Raw genomic sequence first — 22,088 nt, forward strand, 5'->3', positions numbered from 1 at the left:
CAATTCATGACTTGGCACGTTATTATCCGGCAATATTGGAGGTGGTAGAGTGTCTTCATCATAGTCATTTGGGTTCCCCACACTTGCACATTTACCCAAATTCATCTCATTAAAAGCCTTATTATAAACTTCGACCACTATCTCATCAATGATGTCACACCGGAGAAGTGAGTGTTCTTCCTGTGGGTGTTTAATGGCCTCTTCCAGATTAAAGTTCATTGTTCTCCCATCAACCTTAAAGGAATATGTATGAGAAAAATCATCCAACCTAAACCTTGAAGTTTTTAAAAATGATCTTTCTAGCAAAATGGATGATGGCCTTCCGGAATCATTCGGAGGCATCTCAAGAATATAGAAGTTAATCAGAAAAACCAAACCCCTTTATGCTTATCAAAACATCTTCCGCAATACCCCTAACAGATATTATACACTTATTGGCCAACACAAACCGAGCCGATGACCTCTTCAATGGCGGTAGATTCAACCTGTCGTATACTAAAAGTGGCATAATACTAACACTCACCTCAAGGTCACACATGTCGTCAGCAAACACAACACCATCAATAGTGCAAGAAACAAGACAAGGTCCATGGTCATTGCACTTTTCAAGAATGGTCCCCATAAAGGAGGAAATAGAACTCCCTAAGGCAATGGTCTCTAAGTCATGTATCCTATCCTTACTAATGCACAAATCCTTCAAATATTTTGCATACTTCGGGACTTGGCGGTATGAAAGGTGTCATCCATTGGGATTGGGTTGAGGAAGAAGGGGTAGGTAATTTGTGGTACTTGAGATTGTGTGAATTGAGGTACTTGAGGTTATCTTTGGTGTGGTGGTTGGTATCTTTGGCCATGATGTTATTATTGAAATGCTGGGTTTTGTTAGTTGCAGTAGTGTTGCGAATTGTTGTTCCACCTTTAATTTGAACTATCTCTCCATCCTTGATTGTAGCTATCTCTCCACCTTTGATTGTAATTAACTCTCCACCCTTGGTTATAGCTATTCCCTTTTTGATACGGACCTTGGTTTTCCAGATGGTAATTGGAGCGGTTGTAAGAAGGATTTGCCACCGCCAATATATTGTCTTCTTGAATTTGTGGGCACTCATCTATATAGTGAGAATTGCAAGCACATACACCGCACACTCTTAGTGGTGCTTCCGATTGGTATTGTTGTGGTGGCACTTGAGCTCCTGGTGTTTATTGTTGATTTTGGTGAATTTGCTTAAGGATGGTAGTCATTTCTCTCAAAGTCTTGGTGAGGACAGACTCACTAGGAGACACTTTCACAAAGGCTCTTGATGGCTGGTTCCTTGATCTCACATGCTAAGTGGACTCAGTTAGATCGGAAATGAGTTGCCAAGCCTCCTCTGCCATCTTATACTTCACAAGGGAGCCATTACTTGAGGCGTCAAGGAGGATCTTATCTTGAGGTTTAAGACCTTGACAAAAGTAGCTAATCAAAACCAAGTCATCTATCCTATGGTGATGACAAGAGTTAAGGAGCTTCTTGAAGCGCTCCCAATATTCTTCAAATTTTTCCGACTCACTTTGTATAATGCAAGAGATTTCTTTCCTCAATTGGTCGGTCATCTCACGTGGGAAAAATTTGTCCAAGAACTTTCTCCGGAGTAAATTTCAATTCGTAACCACTTCATCGGGTTGAGTATAGAATCACTCCTTTGCTCTTCCCTCAATAGAGAAGGAAAAAGTGAAGACCAAGATAGCAATTTCATCTGACCCGTGCCTCCTAGTGGTAGAGCATACCACTTGAAAATCCTTTAGATGCTTAATGGGGTCTTCAGCAGGTAAGCCATAAAATTTGGGAAGAAAATTGATCAAACCGATCTTCAACACAAAGTTAGCATCCAAATCAGAATATCGGACTTGAAGTGGTTGGAGAGTAATATCTGGTGCATCCGCCTCCTTAAGAGTGATTCTCCTAGGAGCGGCCATGGTTTCAACACCTGTATCACCAGAAGCAAAAGAAGCAATATCAGAAGAGTCAATAGAAAAATAGAGAGTTCCTTCATTGAATGATGACGCTGAATCATCCTCAGAAAAGGTTGGTGAATTGGCGGTAGCCACTTCACTACCCTCAAAGGCCAACTGACGTCGAGCTTGCCTAAGATGCAACAAAATTCTTTCAATCTCAGGATCAAATAGAGCTAAGCTCATATCCAGAAATGAATGCGTCGTTTAATAGAGAAAACATAGAGCTCATGCAATTATAGTGGCAAGAAAAGTCTAAGAAAAAGTAACCATCCATTACTACTAAATGTAAATCCTAACTACTAACCAAAAACAAAGAAACAATAAAAAATAAACTATTCACATATGCACGTATTCATACCAACCAATAATATGGCACACATATGCAAGTCCTAAGCAAGGGCGCCAAAAACTTGACGGGGGATAAATGTCAATCTAGAAAATTTGAAGGTTTTCAAACTCGAATATTACAAATATAGCCTAAACCGACAAGTGATCCCCAATCAAAGTTTAGAAAAGTGTCATAAGAATCAAATCAGTTATCGGGAGTAGGATCTCGGGTCATTCTCCCTAGGACTTGCAATTGAATGCACATCATTGATTAGGAAAATTGGGGGATTTTGAATCGCTTGCAGGAAAAGTAAAGTGACTAAAATCTAAAAGCAATAAACAATTAACAATTAAGTTGAAACAACTAGAAATATCAACCAAGCAATCGACTATCTAACAGGCATACAATAAGATGATGGCTATAAAAAAGGCATATAACTAAGAAATATGAAATTAAGCTAAAAGAGCTAAGGGATTAAAGTCAACAAAATGGATGACAATCAATAAATCCAAAAAGCCTTGACTAGGGGTGAGAACTATATTTTCTATCCTCATTATCATCCTTAATTGTAATGGCAATTGTATATTATTCTCACTTAGTTATCCTCTAACAATTGAAGGAAAGTCAAGTGAGCACAATTGACTTTAGTCCACAACTCCTAATCAAATCCTAATGAAAGATTAGCCTTAGTGGAATTTAAGCCAACTAGCAACTTTCAATTACCAATCAACATTAGATTTTGATAATTCAAAGGTCTCTCATTGCTCAACCCCAAAGCCAAGAATAGAAATCTACTCCATATTCATAAATTGTATTTTCACAAACACTTGGTGGACATTAATAAGAAACATCATAAAATTGAAAAATTAATCCAAAATTAAATCTACCCACTACTAATTATCAACAATAGTAAATCAAATAACACCTATGGAACATAAAAAACCTCAATGCATTAATTAGAAATTAAATTCAAAAAGATCCAAAATTACAAACTAAGATAACTTGAATTGCAAGATTGCTAAACAAAATTAAACTAGAAAAACTACAATTATAGTAGTAAAACGGGAATTAAACAAGATCTAATCCATAGATTGAAACAAAAGTTTATCAAAGAACAATAAAACCTAGAGAGAATAGAGAGTTTCTCTCTCTAGAAATAAAAATAAGCTAATTTCTATTTAATGGTGTGTTGTATGTTGGTCTTCATCACCGCTCAGCCTATTTTCATCTAATTGGGCTTGAAACTGTGCCAAAAGAGCTTCAAAAATCGCCCCTCACGTGCGTTATTAATGAGGCAGGAATTTGGGTTTCGGCGTACGCGGCAATGCAATCTACGTACGCGGACAATGAGGAGATGCATATGCGGCAATAGTGGTGCGTACGCAGCAATAGTGGACCGCATTACCGCATACGCGGAATCCTAAACTCATGCCTCATTAATGAAGCACGTGGGGGACGATTTCTAAAACTCTTTTGGCTCAATTTCAAGCCCAATTAGAGGAAAATAGGCTGAGTTGTGATAGAGACCAACACACAACACACTATTAGATAGAATTTTTAGCTATTTTTTACTTGTAGAGAGAGAAATACTACCCCTTCTCTCAAGATTTTATTATTCTTTGATCAACTTTGGTTTCAATATATGGCATAGATCTTGTTTAATTCCCGTTTTACAATCATAATTGTAGTTTCTCTAGTTTAATTTTGATTAGTGATCTTGCAATTCAAGTTATCTTAGTTTGTGATTTTGGATCTTGTTGAATTTAATTTCTAATTAATGCATTGAGATTTTTATGTTCCATAGGTGTTATTTGTTTTACTATTGTTGATAATTGGTAGTGGGTAGATTTAGTTTTGGGCTAATTTCTCAATTTTATGAAGTTTCTTATTAATGCCCACCATATTTTTGTGAAAATGCAATTTATGGATATGGAGTAAATTTCTGTTCTTGGCTTTGGGGTTGAGCAATTTGAGACCTTTGAATTGTCAAAATCTAATGTTGATTGATAATTGAAAGTTGTTAGTTGGCTTAAATTCCACTAAGGATAATCTTTCATTAGGATTTAATTAGGAATTGTAGACTAAAGTCAAGTGTGCTCACTTGATTTTCCTTCAATTGCTAGAGAATAACTAAGTGAGACTAATATACAATTGCCATCACAATTAAGGATGATAATGAGGATAAGAAATCTAGTTCTCACCCCTAGCCAAAGCTTCTCGGATTGATTGATTGTCATCCCTTTTTGTTGATTTTAACCCCTTAGCTCTTTTAGCTTAATTTCATATTTCTTAGTTATATGCCCTTTTAATTGTCATCATTTTATTGCATGCTTGTTAGATAGTCGATTACTTGGTTGATATTTCTAGTTGTTTCAATTTAATTGTTAGTTGTTCATTGCTTTTAGATTTTAGTCACATTACTTTTCCCGCAAGCGATTCAAAACCCCCTAATTTTCTAATTAATGATGTGCATTCAATTGCAAGTTCTAGGGAGAACGACCCGGAATCCTACTCCCAGTAATTGATTTGATTCTTGTGACACTTTTCTAAACTTTGATTGGGGATCACTTGTCGGTTTAGGCTATACTTGCAACGTTCGAATTCGCGAACCTTAGAATTTTTTGAACGACATTTATCATCCATCAAGTTGTTGGCGCCGCTGCCGGGCACTTGCATTTGTGTGTCATATTATTGGTTTGTGTGAATATGTGCATATGTGAATAGTTGCTTTTTCATTTTTTCTTTGGTTTTGATTACTAGTTTTTTTTTTTACCAAAGATAGGAGACTCGAACCCGCAACCTCTTAATTGAGTATGGAGAGACTATGTCATTTGAGCTATTACTCATTGGCGGTTTTGATTACTAGTTAGGATTTATATTTAGTAGAAATTGATAGTTAATTTTCCTTAGACTTTTTTTTGTCACTATAGTTGCATGAGCTCTATGTTTCCTCTATTGAATGACGCGTTCATTACCGGATCCGAGTTTAGCCACATTTGATCCTGAGATTGAAAGAATTTTGTTACATCTTAGGCAAGTTCGGCATCGGTTGGCCTTTAAGGGTAGTCAAGTGGCTCGTGCTAATTCACCAACCTTTTCTGAGGTTGATTCAGCGTCATCATTCAACGAAGGAACTCTCTATTCTTCTGTTGACTCTTCTGATATTGCTTCTGTTGCTTCTAGTGATACAGGTGTTGAAACCATGGCCGCTACTAGGAGAAACACTCTTAAGGAGGCGGGTGCATCAGATATTACTCTCCAACCACTTCAAGTCCGATATTCCAATTTGGATCCTAACTTTGAGTTGAAGACTGGTTTAATCAATTTGCTTCCCAAATTTCATGGCTTACCTGCTGAGGACCCCATTAAGCATCTAAAAGATTTTCAAGTGGTATGCTCTACCACTAGGAGGCACAGATCGGATGAAATTGCTATCTTGGTCTTCACTTTCCCTTTCTCTATTAAGGGAAGAGCAAAGGAGTGGTTGTGAATTGGGATTTACTCCAGAGAAAGTTCTTGGACAAATTTTTCTCATCGGAGGTGACCAACCAATTGAGGAAATAAATCTCTTGCATTATACAAAGTGAGTCGGCAACACTTCATGAATATTCGGAGCGCTTCAAAAAGCTCCTTGACTCTTGTCCTCACCATCGGATAAATGACTTGGTTTTGATTAGCTACTTTTACCATGGTCTTAATCCTCAAGATAAGATTGTCCTTGACGCCTCAAGTAATGGCTCCCTTGTGAAGTATAAGACGGCGGACGAGGCTTAGCAACTCATTTCCGATCTAGCTGAGTCCACTCAACATGTGAGATCAAGAAACCATCCAACAAAAGTCATTGTGAAAGTATCTCCTAGTGAATCCTCACTCACCAAGACTTTGGGAGAAATGACTACTGTCCTTAAATTCACCAAAATCAACAAAAATCCCCAAAAGCTCAAGTGCCACCACAACAATACCAATCGGAAGCTCTACCAAGAGTGTGCGGTGTATGTGCTTGTAATTCTCACTATACGGATGAGTGCCCACAAATTCAGGAAGACAATGTATTGGCGGTGGCAAATCCGTCTTACAGCCGCTCCAATTACCACCCGGAAAACCAAGGCCCTTATCAACAAGGGAATAACTACAACCAAGGATAGAGAGATAATTACAATCAAGGGGGGAGGCTACAATCAAGGATGGAGAGATAGTAGAAATCAAAGGTGGAACAACACTTTCCAACACTACCGCAACTAACAAAACCCACCAGTTCAACAACATCAAGGCCAAAGATACCAACTCCCACACTAAAGGCAACCTCAAGTACCTCAACTCACACAACCTCAAGTACCACAAATTACCTACCCCCTTCTTCCTTAACCCAAGCCCCAATGGATGACACCCTTCGTACCATTCTCCAAGAGCAAAAAAAATTTCAAAAGAAACAAGACACTTACATCTCTACCTTAACCGAGGTTTTATCCCATTTGGCTCTACCATCCAATAATGACCAAAACACCTTTCAACTTTCAAGTTCAAGCAGAATCCCTTCTCAACTATTACCCAACCCCAAGGGTGGCCTTAATGCCATTACCTTGAGGTCCAACACTATTCTAGAGGAAAGGGTCCCAAATGCTCAAAATCCAATGGAGGATGTTTAAGAAGAAGACATTGTTGAGATAGAGGTTATAGATGAGGAGGAAGAGCAAGAAGTTGCTAGTGAAGAGGTGGAGCAAGCAAGAGACAAGGAGTCTAAGGAGAAAGACATAGCGGAGAAGCCTATTCCGGTCCCTTTTCCAACTATAGAGAAGAAAGCCAAGAAGCACTTGGAATTAGATCCTAACATGGTGGACATTGGCAAGAAAATTGAGGTAACTATCCCTTTATTTGATGCAATCCGCCAAGTCCCAAAGTATGCAAAATTTTTGAAGGATTTGTGCATTAGTAAGGATAGGATACATGACTTAGAGACCATTGCCTTAGGGAGTTCTATTTCCTCCTTGATGGGGACCATTCTTGAAAAGTGCAATGACCATGGACCTTGTCTTGTTTCTTGCACTACAGATGGTGTTGTGTTTGCTAACTGCATTTCTGACCTTAGGGTTTGTGTTAGTATTATGTCACTTTCGTATATGACAGGTTGAATCTACCTCCACTGAAGAGGTCAGCGGCTCGATTTGTATTGACCGATAAGAGTATAATATCTGTTAGGGGGATTGCGAAAGATGTTTTGATAAGCACAAGGGGTTTGGTCTTTTCGATTGACTTCTATATTCTTGAGATGCCTCCGAATGATTCCGGAAGGCCATCATCCATTTGGCTAGAAAGACCATTTTTAAAGACTTCAAGGTTTAGGTTGGATTTTTTTTTTGGTACATATTCCTTTGAGGTTGATGGAGAACAGTGAGCTTTAATCTAGAAGAGGCCATGAAACACTCACCGGAAGAACACTCACTTCTCTGATGTGACATCATTGATGCGATAGTAGCCGAGGTTCATAATGAGGCTTTTGATGAGATGAATTTGGATAAAAGTGCAAGTGTGGAGAACCCTAATGACTGATGAAGTCACTTTTGCCACCTCCAATGTTGCCGGATAATAATGTGCCAAGTCATGAATTGAATGATATGTTGAAACCTCTACCTCCCCATCTAAAGTATGCCTTCCTTGATGATAATCAAAAGTTTCCGATGATAATTGAAAGGGATCTCACCTCCCAACAAGAAGAAAGATTGCTTGAAGTGTTGAGAAAGCACAAGAAGGCAATAGGATGGAATATAGCGAACATTAAGGCTATAAATTCGTGCATTTGTGAGCACGATATCTTCCTCGAAAACAGAGCTAAACCCGTCCATCAACTCCAAAGGAGGTTGAACCTCACCATCATGGATATTGTGAAAAATGAGGTCACTCGACTTTTGGAGGCCGATATCGTTTATCTTATTTCGGATAGCGAATGGATTAGCCCAGTACAGGTGGTGCCTAAGAAGTCGGGTGTTACCATGGTTAAGACTGAGAGTGGAGAGCTCATGGCCACCAGAGTACAAAACTCATGGAGAGTTTGCATTGATTACCGGCGAGTGAATCTAGCAACCCGGAAGGATCACTATCCGCTCCTATTCATTGATCAGATGCTAGATCGCTTATCAGGTAAATCACACTTTTGTTTTCTAGATGGCTACACTGGTTACTTTCAGATTCACATTGCTCCTGAGGATCAGGAGGACCACTTTTACATGCCCCTTTGGGACGTATGCCTACAAACGGATGTTGTTTGGTCTATGTAATGCACCAACGATGTTCCAAAGGTGCATGACTAGTATCTTTTCTGATTTTCTTGAGCATTGTATGAAGATTTTCATGGATGATTTGAGTGTGTATGAAAACTCATCTGATCTTTGCTTGGATAATTTAGCTATAGTGTTAGAAAGATGTGCTAGTTCAAACCTTGTACTGAATTTTGAAAAATGCCACTTTATTGTGAAATAAGGTATTGTCCTAGGCCACATGGTTTCTAGTAATGGTATATCTATTGATCCTGCTAAAGCTGGGGTTATTTTTGGTTTACCTTACCTCTCTTCTATAAGGAAAATCCATGCGTTCCTTGGTCATGTAGGTTTCTATCGGCGATTTATCAATGACTTTAGTAAGATTGCTCTACCTCTCTCCTGCTTGCTCCAAAAGGATATAGAGTTTGAGTTTGATGATTCTTGTAAGGAGGCGTTCAATTCCCTGAAGAGCGCCTTAACCACAGCTCCCATACTAAGAGGGCCAGATCGGACAAGCCCATTTAAAATTATGTGTGATGCTTCCAACCATGTTGTAGAAGCCGCGCTTGCACAGCGCGTTGGTAAAGATCCTTATGTCATTGCCTATGCTTCTAAAACATTGGATAAGGCACAATCCAACTATACTACCACTGAGAAAGAGTTGTTAGCCATTGTTTTTGCTTTGGATAAATTTTGGGCTTACTTGATTGGTTCAAAAGTGGTAGTATATTCGGATCATTCAGCTTTAAAATTTCTTTTGGCAAAAAATGAATCTAAACCTAGATTAATGTGTTGGGTTTTACTTCTCCAAGAATTGATCTAGAAATCAAAGATAGAAGTGGGACACGTAACTTAGTGGCGGATCAATTAAGCCGCCTTGAGTACTTAAAACTTGATCCCACTCCTATTGATGATTCATTTCCATTAAATTCCTTGAATTCAATCTCTAAAAGCATACCTTGGTATGCTCCAATAGCCAATTACTTGGTAGCCCACACCTTTCCTCAGAGTTTTTCTAAGCATCAGAGGCATATGCTGAAAAGTGAATCCAAATATTATATTTGGGATGATCCCTACTTGTGGAGGTGTGGTGCTGATCAAGTGGTCAAACGGTGTGTGCCGAAATCAAAATTCCAATCCATACTCTGGCTTGTCACTCATCTAAGAGTGGTGGTTATTTTGGGCCTCAGAGGACTGCAGAAAGATATTGGACTGCGAATTATGGTGGCCGACTCTATTTAGAGATGTCAGCCTGTTTTGTAACTCGTCATATATGCTAACGATTTGGAAAGTCATCCAAGAGGGATGAGATGTCTCAATAACCTATGATAATCTATGAGATTTTTGACATCGACTTCATGGGTCTGTTTCCAAACTCGAATGGATTTATCTATATCTTGTAAGCAGTCGATTATGTTTCTATGTGGGTGGAAGCAATTCCTACCCGTAAAGATAATGCTAACATTGTTGCCTCTTTTGTGAGAGATCGCCTTGTGTGTTGCTTTAGATCGCCACGAGCAATCGTGAGCGATCAAAGCACCCATTTTTGCAGCAGGAGGCTAGAGACAATGATGAGGAAGTACGGCATTATTCATAAGGTGGCCGCTGCCTACCATCCCCCAAACAATGGCCAAGATGAGGTTTCCAACCTGGAGATTAAGCAAAATTTGGAGAAGATGGCGAAACCATAATAAACCCCAATTTTAGGGTTTATCTTGTATTGAATTTGGTGGGTTTCATCAATTTTTCATACATTTATCCACTAAAATTGCATGCTTTCCTCCCAATTATGCTTCATAGTTAAAAAGATGCTTTCAAGACTTCAAAGATGTTAATTTTTAATTCTCTTCTATTACTGTTTGATGTCATGATGCGTTTACTAGGTGATTTCAGGATCAATAGGGTAAGAATGGCTTAGAGGATGGAATGGAAGCATACAAAAGTGAAAGGATCCTTCAAAAGAAAGATCTCTAACTCCTTGTGGCTTTTGGGCTTTACACCATGATAGAGCTTGGGCCGGTGACCGTTCACTTTGAGAAAGCTAGGGTTTGAGGGATGACTTCTATGAATGACACCGACACACCGTAAGGCTCAACCTTCTCTACCGTATATAGGCCTTCCCATCTTGACCTCAACTTTTCGGGCATCAACCTCAGCCTTGAATTGTATAGTAGCACTTAGTCACCAACTCTAAACTCCTTTCTCTTGAGATGTCGGTCATGCACCGCTTTGGCTTTCTCCGTATAGAGTCTTAAGTTCTCATATGCTTTCAACCTTAAACACTCCAATTCTTCCAGCCGCAACTTTCTTTCAACTCCGGCCTTTTCCAAACCCGAATTGCACTATTTCTCTGCCTAGTATGCCTTGTGCTCAATCTCCACCAGGAAGTGACACGCTTTTTCATAGACCAACAGGAATGGACTCATGCCAATTGGTGTTTTATAGGCCGTCCGATAAGCCCACAAAGCATTCCAGAATCTAGAACTTCAGTCCTTCTTATGAAAGAATGAGGCATTTCATCTATGTTTTAGCTAATTTTTTGTTTTTAGTTCTTCTAGAGAGAGAAACTCTCACTTCTCTCTAGGTTTTAGTGTTCTTTGATTGGCTTTTGCTTTAATTTCTAGATTGGATCTTGTTAATTTCATTTTTTATCACCTTAATTGTAGCTCTTTAGCTTTCTTTTTGCATAGATATTTTACTAATAGTTTTCTTTTATCTTAGTTTTTCTCTTATTTCTCAAGTTGTGAACCTTGTTAACTTTGAATTTTTATTAATGCATTAATATTTTTATGCTTCAATAGCTTTATTTTAGTTATTATTATTGATAATTGTTAGTGGCCAATTTTAATTTCTATTAAATTGTACAACTTAGTTATGTCTTTGACTATTGCACATCAAGTGTTTGATGAATTGTTTTCATTAGTAGTGGAGTATTTTCTATACTCTTAGCCTAGGCTAAGGAAATTAAGTGACCTTGAGTCATTAGGTCTAATAGAAGTGATGATTTGGGAACCATTGTTAGCCAATTTGATGCTTATTGACACTAGTTTTCTACTAAACTAATTAGTGGTTAGATTGGAACTTATGGGTTGATGTTGACTAAGTCTATTTGACACACTACAATTATAGAGATAAACTTAATGGGATGGATCACTACAAAAAAAGTGGATTAAAATGGCAATAATTATACGGCGGTTACACAAAACTGCCATTTTTTCCTGCCAATTTTAGCGTTTTCAGTCTCTGCCAGAATTTTTCATATTTTTGTGGCATTTTAGTTTATTATGGAGGTTTAGACCGCCATTATGATTTTCAGTTTCTCTTTTAATTGGATGATTAGTGTTGCTGCATATGAGAAATTGGGGGTAATGTAAATTGACTCGCGTTTCTGCGTTCCTCTTTCTCGTCGTCGTGGTGTTCTTCACTGCTCTGCTCGCATCGTGTTCTGCTCTGCTCGTGTCATGTTCTTCTTCTCACATCGTGTTCTGCTCTGCTCCGCCATGTTCGATCTTCGGCTCGCGCCATTTTGAAACATTCGCTTTGCTCCGCCGTGGTGTCGTTCACATCTCCCTCTTAAGTCTCTCAGGCATGAAAAATTTCTCTCAAATTTTACTTACTAGTGATTTAATTTGGTTGAATTTTTGAAATAATAAAACTACTCCAACCATGTTCAATTAGAAACCTTAACCCCAACCACTTTGAATTTTGATTGATGTGCGATTTACTCTTTTCTCTTCGCGTTCCTTGTCACTGCTTGCGATTTACTCTTCTCTATTCAATTTCCTCGCCATTGCCTATGTTCCTCATTATTGGTGTCGTTGTTGGCGTCTCCGTCATGTTCGTCGCTGCTCGCCTCGCCGTTGGGTTCGTCCCTGCTCGTGTCGCCATCTGTTCATCGCTGCTCGCATTTGAAGCTTCTGATTTTTTGTCTTCTCGCTTCCAATTTTCTTGTCACCTTCCAATTTTTGGTACTTTTGATTTTGGTTTGTTGATTCAAAATCTAGTATTCATGATTATTGAGGAACATAATGATAGAGATCCATGAGAAGATAATGTCATTGAGGGACATAATAGATCTTTCTCTATGTAACAGCTCTGCTTCCTTACGTGAGGTGTGAAAAAATGTATTATTGTTATCATCATAATGGATTTGTGTTTTATAAATTTGTGAATCATGTGTATGTGTGACATTGCAGATTGTATTGAAAACCTTGGAAGATCTACAAAAGATTTATCTGGCGATCATACCTAAAAAGGAAGTGGCAAAGATTAAAGACAAGTCTACAGATCAGGTTTGAAGATTTTAGTAAACTTGAAATATAGTTGTAAACTCACTTGTTTGCAAGCTCATGTAAACTCTTCTCGTAGACTCGTACATGCATTGAACCTGTCATGTTAACAATTGCAACACAAATATAGTTGTTACTATGCTCAACCTGTTTTCTAATATATATAATGATGATGCACTTGATTTTTCTGTATTTTTTAATTCACGTTTATATTGTTTTGATAAGTTTCTTCTTTATAGGTATGAGTCTTCAGATTTAATTATAAGTTCTGGATTAATAATATATGATTTAATTATGCTTCTTCGATTCTGGATTCTGATTTTTATATGGCAATGTTTAGGTCTTCTCAATGCTCGATACAAGTAGACTGTACCATGCAGCAGCTACTTGTAAGTTGTTTAGAAACTGGGCTAAATATCCTTTCTGCTATTCACATATTGATTTGAGAACACCTGTTCCAAAGGTGAACGATGCACTAGTCGCCACTATCATACACCGAGCTGGAAAGGCACTAAGGTACTGAGTACTGACCCTTTCCATGATAAGTTGAATCATTAGAATCATCTGTTACTGTTTTGTTCCTATCATCTTTCTGATTCATTGTCTTATTTTCCTCTCATAGGTGCCCTTCGGCATTCTCTACAGGATAGACTAAGAAAAGGATAATCAGGTAGGAGCCGCGATGAAATATATCTAAAACTTCGAACCAGTACAGGTAGGCCAGGATCACTTGTAGTCCCACTTCCTTTATTTGGAAGCTCAAACACAGAAATGCAGATAAAATTGCTAATGCAGAAATGCTTAATTACATTACATGCATTAGCAATGTGAGACTTACACCTTAGTTCTGTTCTGAAATTCTACAGCACTGCCACTGAAATTGATTGACTTACCTGGATTGGACTAGCGGATTATGGATCACAAAGCAGTGAGTAGTTTTAAACTATATTCTCCTTTAGTCCTAGTTTGAGATTTATCAAATATGTTCTGGCAATTACACCTGTATTCTCCATTGAGGTTTTTTTTTCTCGTATACTTTCTTTGAAGAACAGTGTAATGTCTTCATGTTTTTCATTTTCAGATCAGTGGATATGTGGAGCACAATGATGCTATATTGCTGGTACTCATTCCTGCTTCTCAAGCACCAGAAATTTCTACATCATGAGCCCTCAGAGTGGCAAAGGAGTATGATGCAGAATGTGTGTTTTAAGCTCTTCTTGCTTTGTATTATCCTGTCACCTCATCTCAAATTTACAGCTATTTGTTAGATACATAAAATCAATCTTGAGATTCCATTTAAGAACTTAAACTTTTTAAAGAGTTGGTCCTAGATGTAGCATCATTTCCATTTTGACAATGAGGTTAAGACTTAAGAGTTTGATCCTTGGGTATACCTATCTCTTAAATGAATGAGTTCTAGCAGAAACTAGATTAAGCCTCTGCATTGTCAAGTTTAAGCCCAAATGGAATTTTTTGAGGGCATGTTAGTGATATTTTGCCATTCAAGAATCTCCATTAACAGTTTAAGTATTTAGGAAAGAGGGCACCTAATACCATTAAACCGCTTAATTTTAGAAACGTCATCGTTATGTTTACCTAATCATAAACTCATGGTAATGTTTCCTTTAACTAGTCTTTTTCTTGGGGTTTTCAATTGTAGCCACTAGAACAGTTGGTGTTATCAGTAAAATTGATCAGGCTGCTGCAGAACCAAAAGCTCTTGCAGCAGTGTAGGCTCTCCTATTGAACCAGGGACCCCCCAAAACATCTGATATTACATGGGTTGCTTTGATTGGGCAATCTGTATCTATAGCTTCTACACAGTCTTGGAGTGCAGCATCTGAGAACTCTTTGTAAACTGCTTGGCGAGCAGAGACTGAAAGTTTGAAATCAATATTGACTGGAGCTCCTCCAAACAAGCTTGGGAGAGTTGCCTTGGTTGAGTCTCTTGCTGGACAGATTTGCAACCGCATGAAACTAAGGCTTCCAATTCTTCTCACTGGGTACTTAGTTTTTGTTAGCTTATGTTTCCTTGTTTAGTATAAATGTCATATTTCCCAGCAAGGAACAGGATTAAGGGAGACTGAGCATGTTGTGTAACATGAAAATGGATAATGACTGCAAAGGGAGTGCACATTCAATTTAAAAGTGATGAAAAATCACATTGTTAAATTTAGATTTATACTACTAATTATCTGTAAAATGCATTTATAACTAATAACAAATGGCTCACTTTAGAGTGTGTTGTTTAATTTTATTAAGTTGGCTTGGGGTTTTGAGTGGCTTCAAAAACTATGATGATCCTTTGCTAAAAATTAAAAATGCTACAATCTTTTGATTTTTATATGGCAATGTTTAGGTCTTCTCAATGCTCGATACAAGTAGCCTGTACCATGCAGTAGCTACTTGTAAGTTGTTTAGATTTAATTAGTTCTTTTATTGCGGTGAAAAATGAATAACGGCATTTATTTCAACTTCTGTGAGCTTCTTGAACATAAATATCACATACCTTATTTAATTTGCAGATTGTAGCTGTACACTTAGTGTTGCACTTTGCATTGGTGACTCCTTTATAATATGTTTACCCTTTTAATTCTATAGGAGGTGATGAACATGCCAGATTTGGCTATGCAATCTTTGGCCTTAACAATTCACCATTTAAAGGAATTTGGGTTTGAGAGAATTGTATGCTCAGGTTTTTCTTTAAGGCCATTCTCAAGAAATATGGAAATGACCTTTTCAGCCAATGCGTTTCAACAACTAGAGGTAATTATATCTGGAGCATAATTTTTATTGGCATGCTGGATGATTTCTTTTTTCTTTTTCTGTTTGTTTTGAACTGTGATAACAAACTGTTATTGTATGTACTTTAATTTTCATCACACCATTTTGGACTCTGTTGTGTATACTTGTTGCTAATGGATGTTTCTATGTGATTTCAGATTTTAAAAAATAATAGTGATGGATCTGAGAATGGAACCTTGCTGCAAATTATGAATCGCACCCTTACTATATTCGGTTCTAGGCTTCTTAGGCATTGGGTACGAGGTGCTTCTAGTTTTGATAATCCACCATTGAATGTTGAATTATTGATTCTTTCAGCTAAAGAAAATCCTTTATCTAATTGTTCTTATTCATGAAACAGGTATCTCACCCGTTATGCGATCAGACCATGATTTCTGCTTGTCTTCATGCTGTATCTGAAATTGCAGAGTCCATGAAACAGGTATCAAAATATTTATTTTACATGATTCGCTTTCATTCTCATGGGAATACTCGTAGTAGTCTCACGATGGAATCGAACCCTATTGAGAACTATGAAAATTCAAGCATCTCCTTTAATTTATATAGCTTTGATGAGACTTGTGACACGGTGTTCTTTGACATGAAAAGACTGTGGCCCTTTCATCAAGTGGATGAACTTCAATAAGTACTGACTACGTACTAATAAGTGGTCTTTGATTACATTAAGGATTATCTTCAATCGTAACCATAATTTAAAGCCCTGGTGAAGAGCTTCATGAAAGATTAGTGCTAGCTGTAGGGGAAAGGATATTGGCGGAGACCACTTTATCAAACTTTAATTTCTTCTTTTTTGTTTTATAGTTAGTATATTGTGAAGCATGCAATTCTTTCTGTTTCCATAAATAAGCTAATTAGGAAACCTAAAAATATATCAGCAATAGTATTTTTATTTTATTTGTAATTCATTAATTCCAGAATTGTGTTCTTTATTTTAATATGATTTCATGGTTGGTGCTGATTGTTGCAGTCACACTATGTTTTGTTGCTCTGTTCCTTCAAAGAACAACTCCCAACATGTTCGTGTCCATGCAATGAAAGCAGTAATGGCTTGCTGGGAGATTGAGCAATCCTTACAAAGTCTAACAGGTGCAATAATTGTGTTCTTTTTTCATTTTTTATCTTAAAATAATAATAATAATAAACCAAGTTGTGAAATGAAAATTAATTAAAATGAACATGATTTTTTTTCAGAAAAAAGTTGGGCGTGAAAATAAGTACTCTAGAGCAAGACAAAAGAAGGATTGGACTGAGGATAGAAATTATGATGACAAAGTGCACCAAAAGCTATGATGAAAATTTTATGTATTAAGAGCTACATGTTAAGATATTTATAATTAAAAAATTATATTATGTTAGATACTTTATTTGTATAGGGGTTATTACTTTTGATTTTTAATACTAAAAAATAATATATTATGTTTAATACATTGTTTTGAGTTATATAATATTTTCTTTATGAGTATTGATTTTTTGTTATTGAAAAAGTATAATAAAAAAATTATTTGTTTAATTCGATAAAAATGATGGTTAAAATTTGTCTTTGTAAATGATAAAAAATGTCACTATTATCCGGAAAAAAAGGCGGTTTGTAACTGCCATTTTAAATAACATGTAATGCCATTTTAATTCGGTAAAAATGGCGGTTTCAAACGCCATTTTAACCAACTAAAAATGCCGTTTTAACCAATCAAATTATTGCTTTGTCAGGGTAAAAACGGCGGTTCGTAAACGTCGTTTTAACCAACCAAAATGTCATTTTCATCCTGGAAATAACGGTGGTTTGAACCGCCATTTTAACTAATCAAAACCGCTGTTTTAACCCTGGAAATAACGGCGGTTTGAACCGCCGTTTTAACCAACTAAGAAATTGCCGTTTTATTTGGAAATAATGGCGGTTTGAACCGCCGTTTTAACCTATCCAAAAACCGCCGTTTTAACCATGGGAATTGTGGCGGTTTTTAGAAAACTGCCGTAATAACCAGAATGGCGCCCAGAATTACGTCGTTTTCTAAAACCGCCATTTCTGGTAATAATGGCGGTTCAAACCGCCGTAAATACCCAAAAAAACTGCCATTTTAACGAAATTTTTTTGTAGTGGATCCCTCATATTTGTCAATATATGCTTATTAGACAAGGATAGTGATATCAATTTTTATGTCTTAGCTAAGAGTTCTTTTGCCATTCATATTTTAGTTTTAGTTGTTTAATTAATTCTATAATAGAATTAGATTCATATATTGTCTTGTTAGATTGCCATTTACTTAGATATTGCTTTAATTGTCTTGATTTAATTTCTTGCGATTTAAGTTTCTTGCATGTTAAGCCTTGTTAGTTTAAATTCTTGCGTAAGTCTTTCAATCCTGGAATTTTAGCCAACTTTGATGCACAAATTTGCCAATTCTCGTGAGGACGACTCGGGAGTAATACTCTCAGTTATTTTTATTGGGTTGAACTTGTGACAACCAATTTAAATTTGATTGAGAGCTAGTTGTCAGTTTGGAACTATACTTCAATGTGATTCTCATTGATAAATTCTAGACCGACGATCGGCTCCCATCAAGTTTTTGGCGCCGTTGCCAGGGAATGATTGCAATGTGTCTTAATGTTGGTTATGCAAATATGTAGATAGTGTACATAGTTTACTTGCTTTAATTTGTCTTTATTTTAAGTCTCTTTAATTCATGAGCTTATGCTTTCTAAGTTGAATGACTCGGTCACAACCGGATTCTAGTTTAGCCGAATTTGATCTTGAACTTGAAAGAAATTTACTTCACATTCGGCAAGCTAGACATCAGTTAGACTATACGGCTAGTGCATCAGCCTCTTTTAAGGGACCTTCCGCCGACACACTAGTCCAATCCGAGAGCGATTTAGAATTCTCATTCAACGAAGAAACTTCTTACTCTTCTGTTGGGACTGCTGACATACCTTGCTGATAATCATATGGAGGAACCTCGAAGGATCACCTTGCATGAACAAGGAGCGCCTGACCTTGTTCTTCAACCACTCCAAGCACAGTACCCAAACATGGAAAAATAGCTTGATCAATTTATTACATATGTATCATGGATTGCATGACCAAGATCCTTTTAGACATTTGAGGGATTTCCAAGTGGCTTGTGCTACTGCTAGGACACATGGCTCCGATGAAGTTGTTATGGTCTTTGCTTTTTCCTTTTCTCTTGATGGTAAACAAAAGAATGGTTTTATTCTCAACCTGACGAAGTGGTAACCGTTTGGGATTCATCGTGAATTCCTTCCTCCGAAAAGAACTTACTACATTTGAAAGAAGATTTCTAGCATTATGCAAAGGGACCAATAGTCACTCCATGAGTATTAGACTAGATTCAAGAGATTGTTGGAGTCTTGTCCTCATTGTAGGATGGATGATCATTTACTCATTAGCTATTTTTGTGGAGGCCTTTGTGCACAAGACAAGAGGCTCCTTGATGCATCTAGCGGTGGCTCTCTTGTTAAATACAAGACGGCAGATGAAGCATGGATATTGATTAATGACGTTGCCGAAGCAACCCAACATGCTAAAGTGAGAAATAATCCTCCAATGAGTGTGGCGGAAGTGTTTTCTTTCGATTCGGCTTTGACTAAGGTATTTGGAGAGATGACTACTCTTCTCAAAAAAATTCATCAAGGGCAAAAATCATCTTCATCTATCCAAACTATTCAAACTCCACTCCAAATCCTACAAATTGAGGGGGACCTCCAAGGGTGTGTAATGTGTGTTCTTGCACTTCACACTATACTGATCAACATCCCCAAATTCAAGGAGATTATACTCTTGCGGTAGCTAACTTTTACAACAACCGTTCTTCCTACCACTCTTAAAATCAAGGCAATTACTCTCATGACAATAATTACAACCAAAGGTGGAATCAAGGGCCGCCCAATCCTCCTTCTCAGTACCAACACAATTACCAATTCTCTTCTCAACCACCATTCAACAACAACTCTTACCAGGGCAACAAAAATCAACACAATCAACCATTTTAACATCTACAACAAAACAAATCCAACAACCAAAGATACTAACCACCTCACCAAAGACAAGTCCTTACCAACCAACCTTCTTTTTCTTTTACAACCCAACCATCTATTGAATAATCCCTTCATCCATTCTTCCAAGAACAAGAAAGAATCCGGTCTATGGTGAAGAGACAAGAAACCCAAATGGCCTCTATAGCCGAGATGCTCTCTAGAATATCCTTACCTCCTCCCACTAATACTATCAACACCTCCTAGGCTTCTAGTTCCTCTAGCCTTCCTTCCCAACCCCTTCCTAACCCAAAAGGTGGCCTTAATGATATCACTTTAAGGTCCGAAACCGTGTTGAAAGAAGTGACTCCCAAGACCATGGAGGATATCCATGATGAGGAGGTAGTTGTTAAAGCACATATTGAAAATGAGAAAGAGGAAACAAGGTAAGAAAAAGATGAAGTGAACATCAAAGAGCTTAAGACGAAGGCCGTGATGGATGAGTCCATCCCTTTTCTTTCATGGTGAAGAAAGCTAAAAAGACTCCGGAATTTGACCTCAATATGTTGCAAATCTTCAAAAAAGTTGAGGTAACAATTTTTCTCCTTGATGTTATTCAATAAATTCCTAAATATGCCAAATTCTTGAAAGATTTGTGCACACATAAAAATAGAATTTTGGTGAGCTTGAAACTTTGTCTTTGGGTAGCTTTATATCCTTATTAATGAACTCCATTCCGCAGAAATGTTATTCGGGACCATGCTTGATTTCTTGTTGGATTGGTGGTGTTGCTTTCTATGATTCTATGTGTGATTTCGGAGCATGTGTGAGCATCATGCTCCTTTCCGTGTTTGCAAGGTTGAAGCTAGCACCTTTGAAGAGGTCGGCCGCTAAGTTTGTTTTGGCCGACAAAAGTGTCATCACTATAGTTGGAATAGCAGAGGATGTGCTTAGTAAAACTAAGAGGAAAGATTCCTTACAAGCACATCCTCTACTATTCCAACTACAGTGATGACACGTTTGTCGGCCAAAACAAACTTAGCGGCCGATCTCTTCAAAGGTGCTAGCTTCAACCTTGCAAACACAGCATGATGCTCCCAAGTCACACATACAATCATAAAAAGCAACACCACCAATCCAAGAAGAAACCAAGCATGACCCAGATCACTACGTTTTTCTAGAATGTAGTTCATCAATGAAAATATAGAGCTATCCAAAGACAAAGTTTCAAACTCACCAATTCTATCCTTATGTGTGCACAAATCTTTCAAGAACTTGGCATATTTAGGGATTTGTTGAATAACATCAAGGAAAAAAATTACCTCAATTTTTTTTTTGAAGACTTGCAACATATTGAGGTCAAATTCCAGAGTCTTTTTTTAGCTTTCTTCACCATAGAAAGAAAGGGAATGGTGATGGACTCATCAATTACTGCCTTCCTCCTAAACTCCTTGATGTTCACTTCATCTTTTTCTTGCCTTATTTCCTCTTCTTCATCCCCAATTTGTGCTTCAACAACTATCTCCTCATCATGGATATCCTCCATGATCTTAGGAGTCACTTCTTCCAACACAGTTCCAAACCTTAAAATGATGGCAATTAAGCTACCTTTTGGATTAGAAAGGGGTTGGAAAGGAAAGCTAGAAAAACTAAAAGCTTTGGGGGTGTTGGTAGTATTAGTGGGAGGGGACAAGGACATTCTAGTGAGCATCTTGGCCATAGAGGTCATTTGAATGTCTTGTCTCTCCACCATAGATCGGATTCTTTCTTGTTCTTGGAGGAATGGACGAAGTGATTCTTTAATAGATGGTTGGGTTGTAGAAGAAGAAGGTTGGTTGGTAATGACTTGTTGTCTTTGATGGGGTAGTTGGTATCTTTGGTTGTTAGGTTGGTTTTGTTGTGAATGTTGAAATGGTTGATTATGATGATTTTTGTTGCCTTGGTAAGAGTTGTTGAATGATGGTTGAGAAGATGATTGGTAATTGTGTAGGTATTGATAAATTGGATTGGCCGGCTCTTGATTCTACCTTTGGTTGTAGTTGCTCCCTTGAGAGTTATCCCGCCACTCTGGATGTAATTATTGTCATGAGAGTAATTGCCTTGATTTTGAAGGTGGTAGGAAGAACGATTGTTGTAAGGATTAGCTACCACAAGAGTATAATCTCCTTGAATTTGATCAGTGTAGTGTGAAGTGCAAGAACACACACAACACACCCTTGGAGGTCCCTCAATTTGTAGTATTTGGGGTGGAGCTTGAATAGCTTGGATAGATGAAGATGATTTTTGTTGAGAAGAATAGCCATCTCCCCAAGTACCTTGGTCAAAACCGAAGCCGAAGAAGACACTTCTACCTGCACTCTTTGGAGGATTATTTCTCACTCTAGCATGTTGAGTTGCTTCGACAACGTCATTAATCAATCTTCATGT

At 37.6% G+C, this 22,088-nt stretch overlaps 1 protein-coding gene across 1 annotated transcript; it reads left to right on the forward strand.

Annotated features, from left to right (window-relative positions):
* The first annotated feature begins 12,017 nt into the window (after nucleotides 1-12,017).
* On the forward strand, nucleotides 12,018-16,758 carry LOC112720709 (DNA mismatch repair protein MSH3). Its single transcript, XM_072206739.1, has 11 exons — nucleotides 12,018-12,163; nucleotides 12,774-12,869; nucleotides 13,207-13,255; nucleotides 13,330-13,382; nucleotides 13,489-13,581; nucleotides 13,733-13,794; nucleotides 13,948-14,065; nucleotides 15,468-15,632; nucleotides 15,809-15,907; nucleotides 16,036-16,092; nucleotides 16,639-16,758. The coding sequence occupies exons 7-11, from the start codon at nucleotides 13,958-13,960 to the stop codon at nucleotides 16,732-16,734; spliced, it is 525 nt and encodes a 174-aa protein (XP_072062840.1). The 5' UTR covers nucleotides 12,018-12,163; nucleotides 12,774-12,869; nucleotides 13,207-13,255; nucleotides 13,330-13,382; nucleotides 13,489-13,581; nucleotides 13,733-13,794; nucleotides 13,948-13,957; the 3' UTR covers nucleotides 16,735-16,758.
* Nucleotides 16,759-22,088: the final 5,330 nt, after the last annotated feature.

This window comes from Arachis hypogaea, chromosome 11, assembly GCF_003086295.3.
Source record: "Arachis hypogaea cultivar Tifrunner chromosome 11, arahy.Tifrunner.gnm2.J5K5, whole genome shotgun sequence".
NCBI lineage: Eukaryota > Viridiplantae > Streptophyta > Magnoliopsida > Fabales > Fabaceae > Arachis > Arachis hypogaea.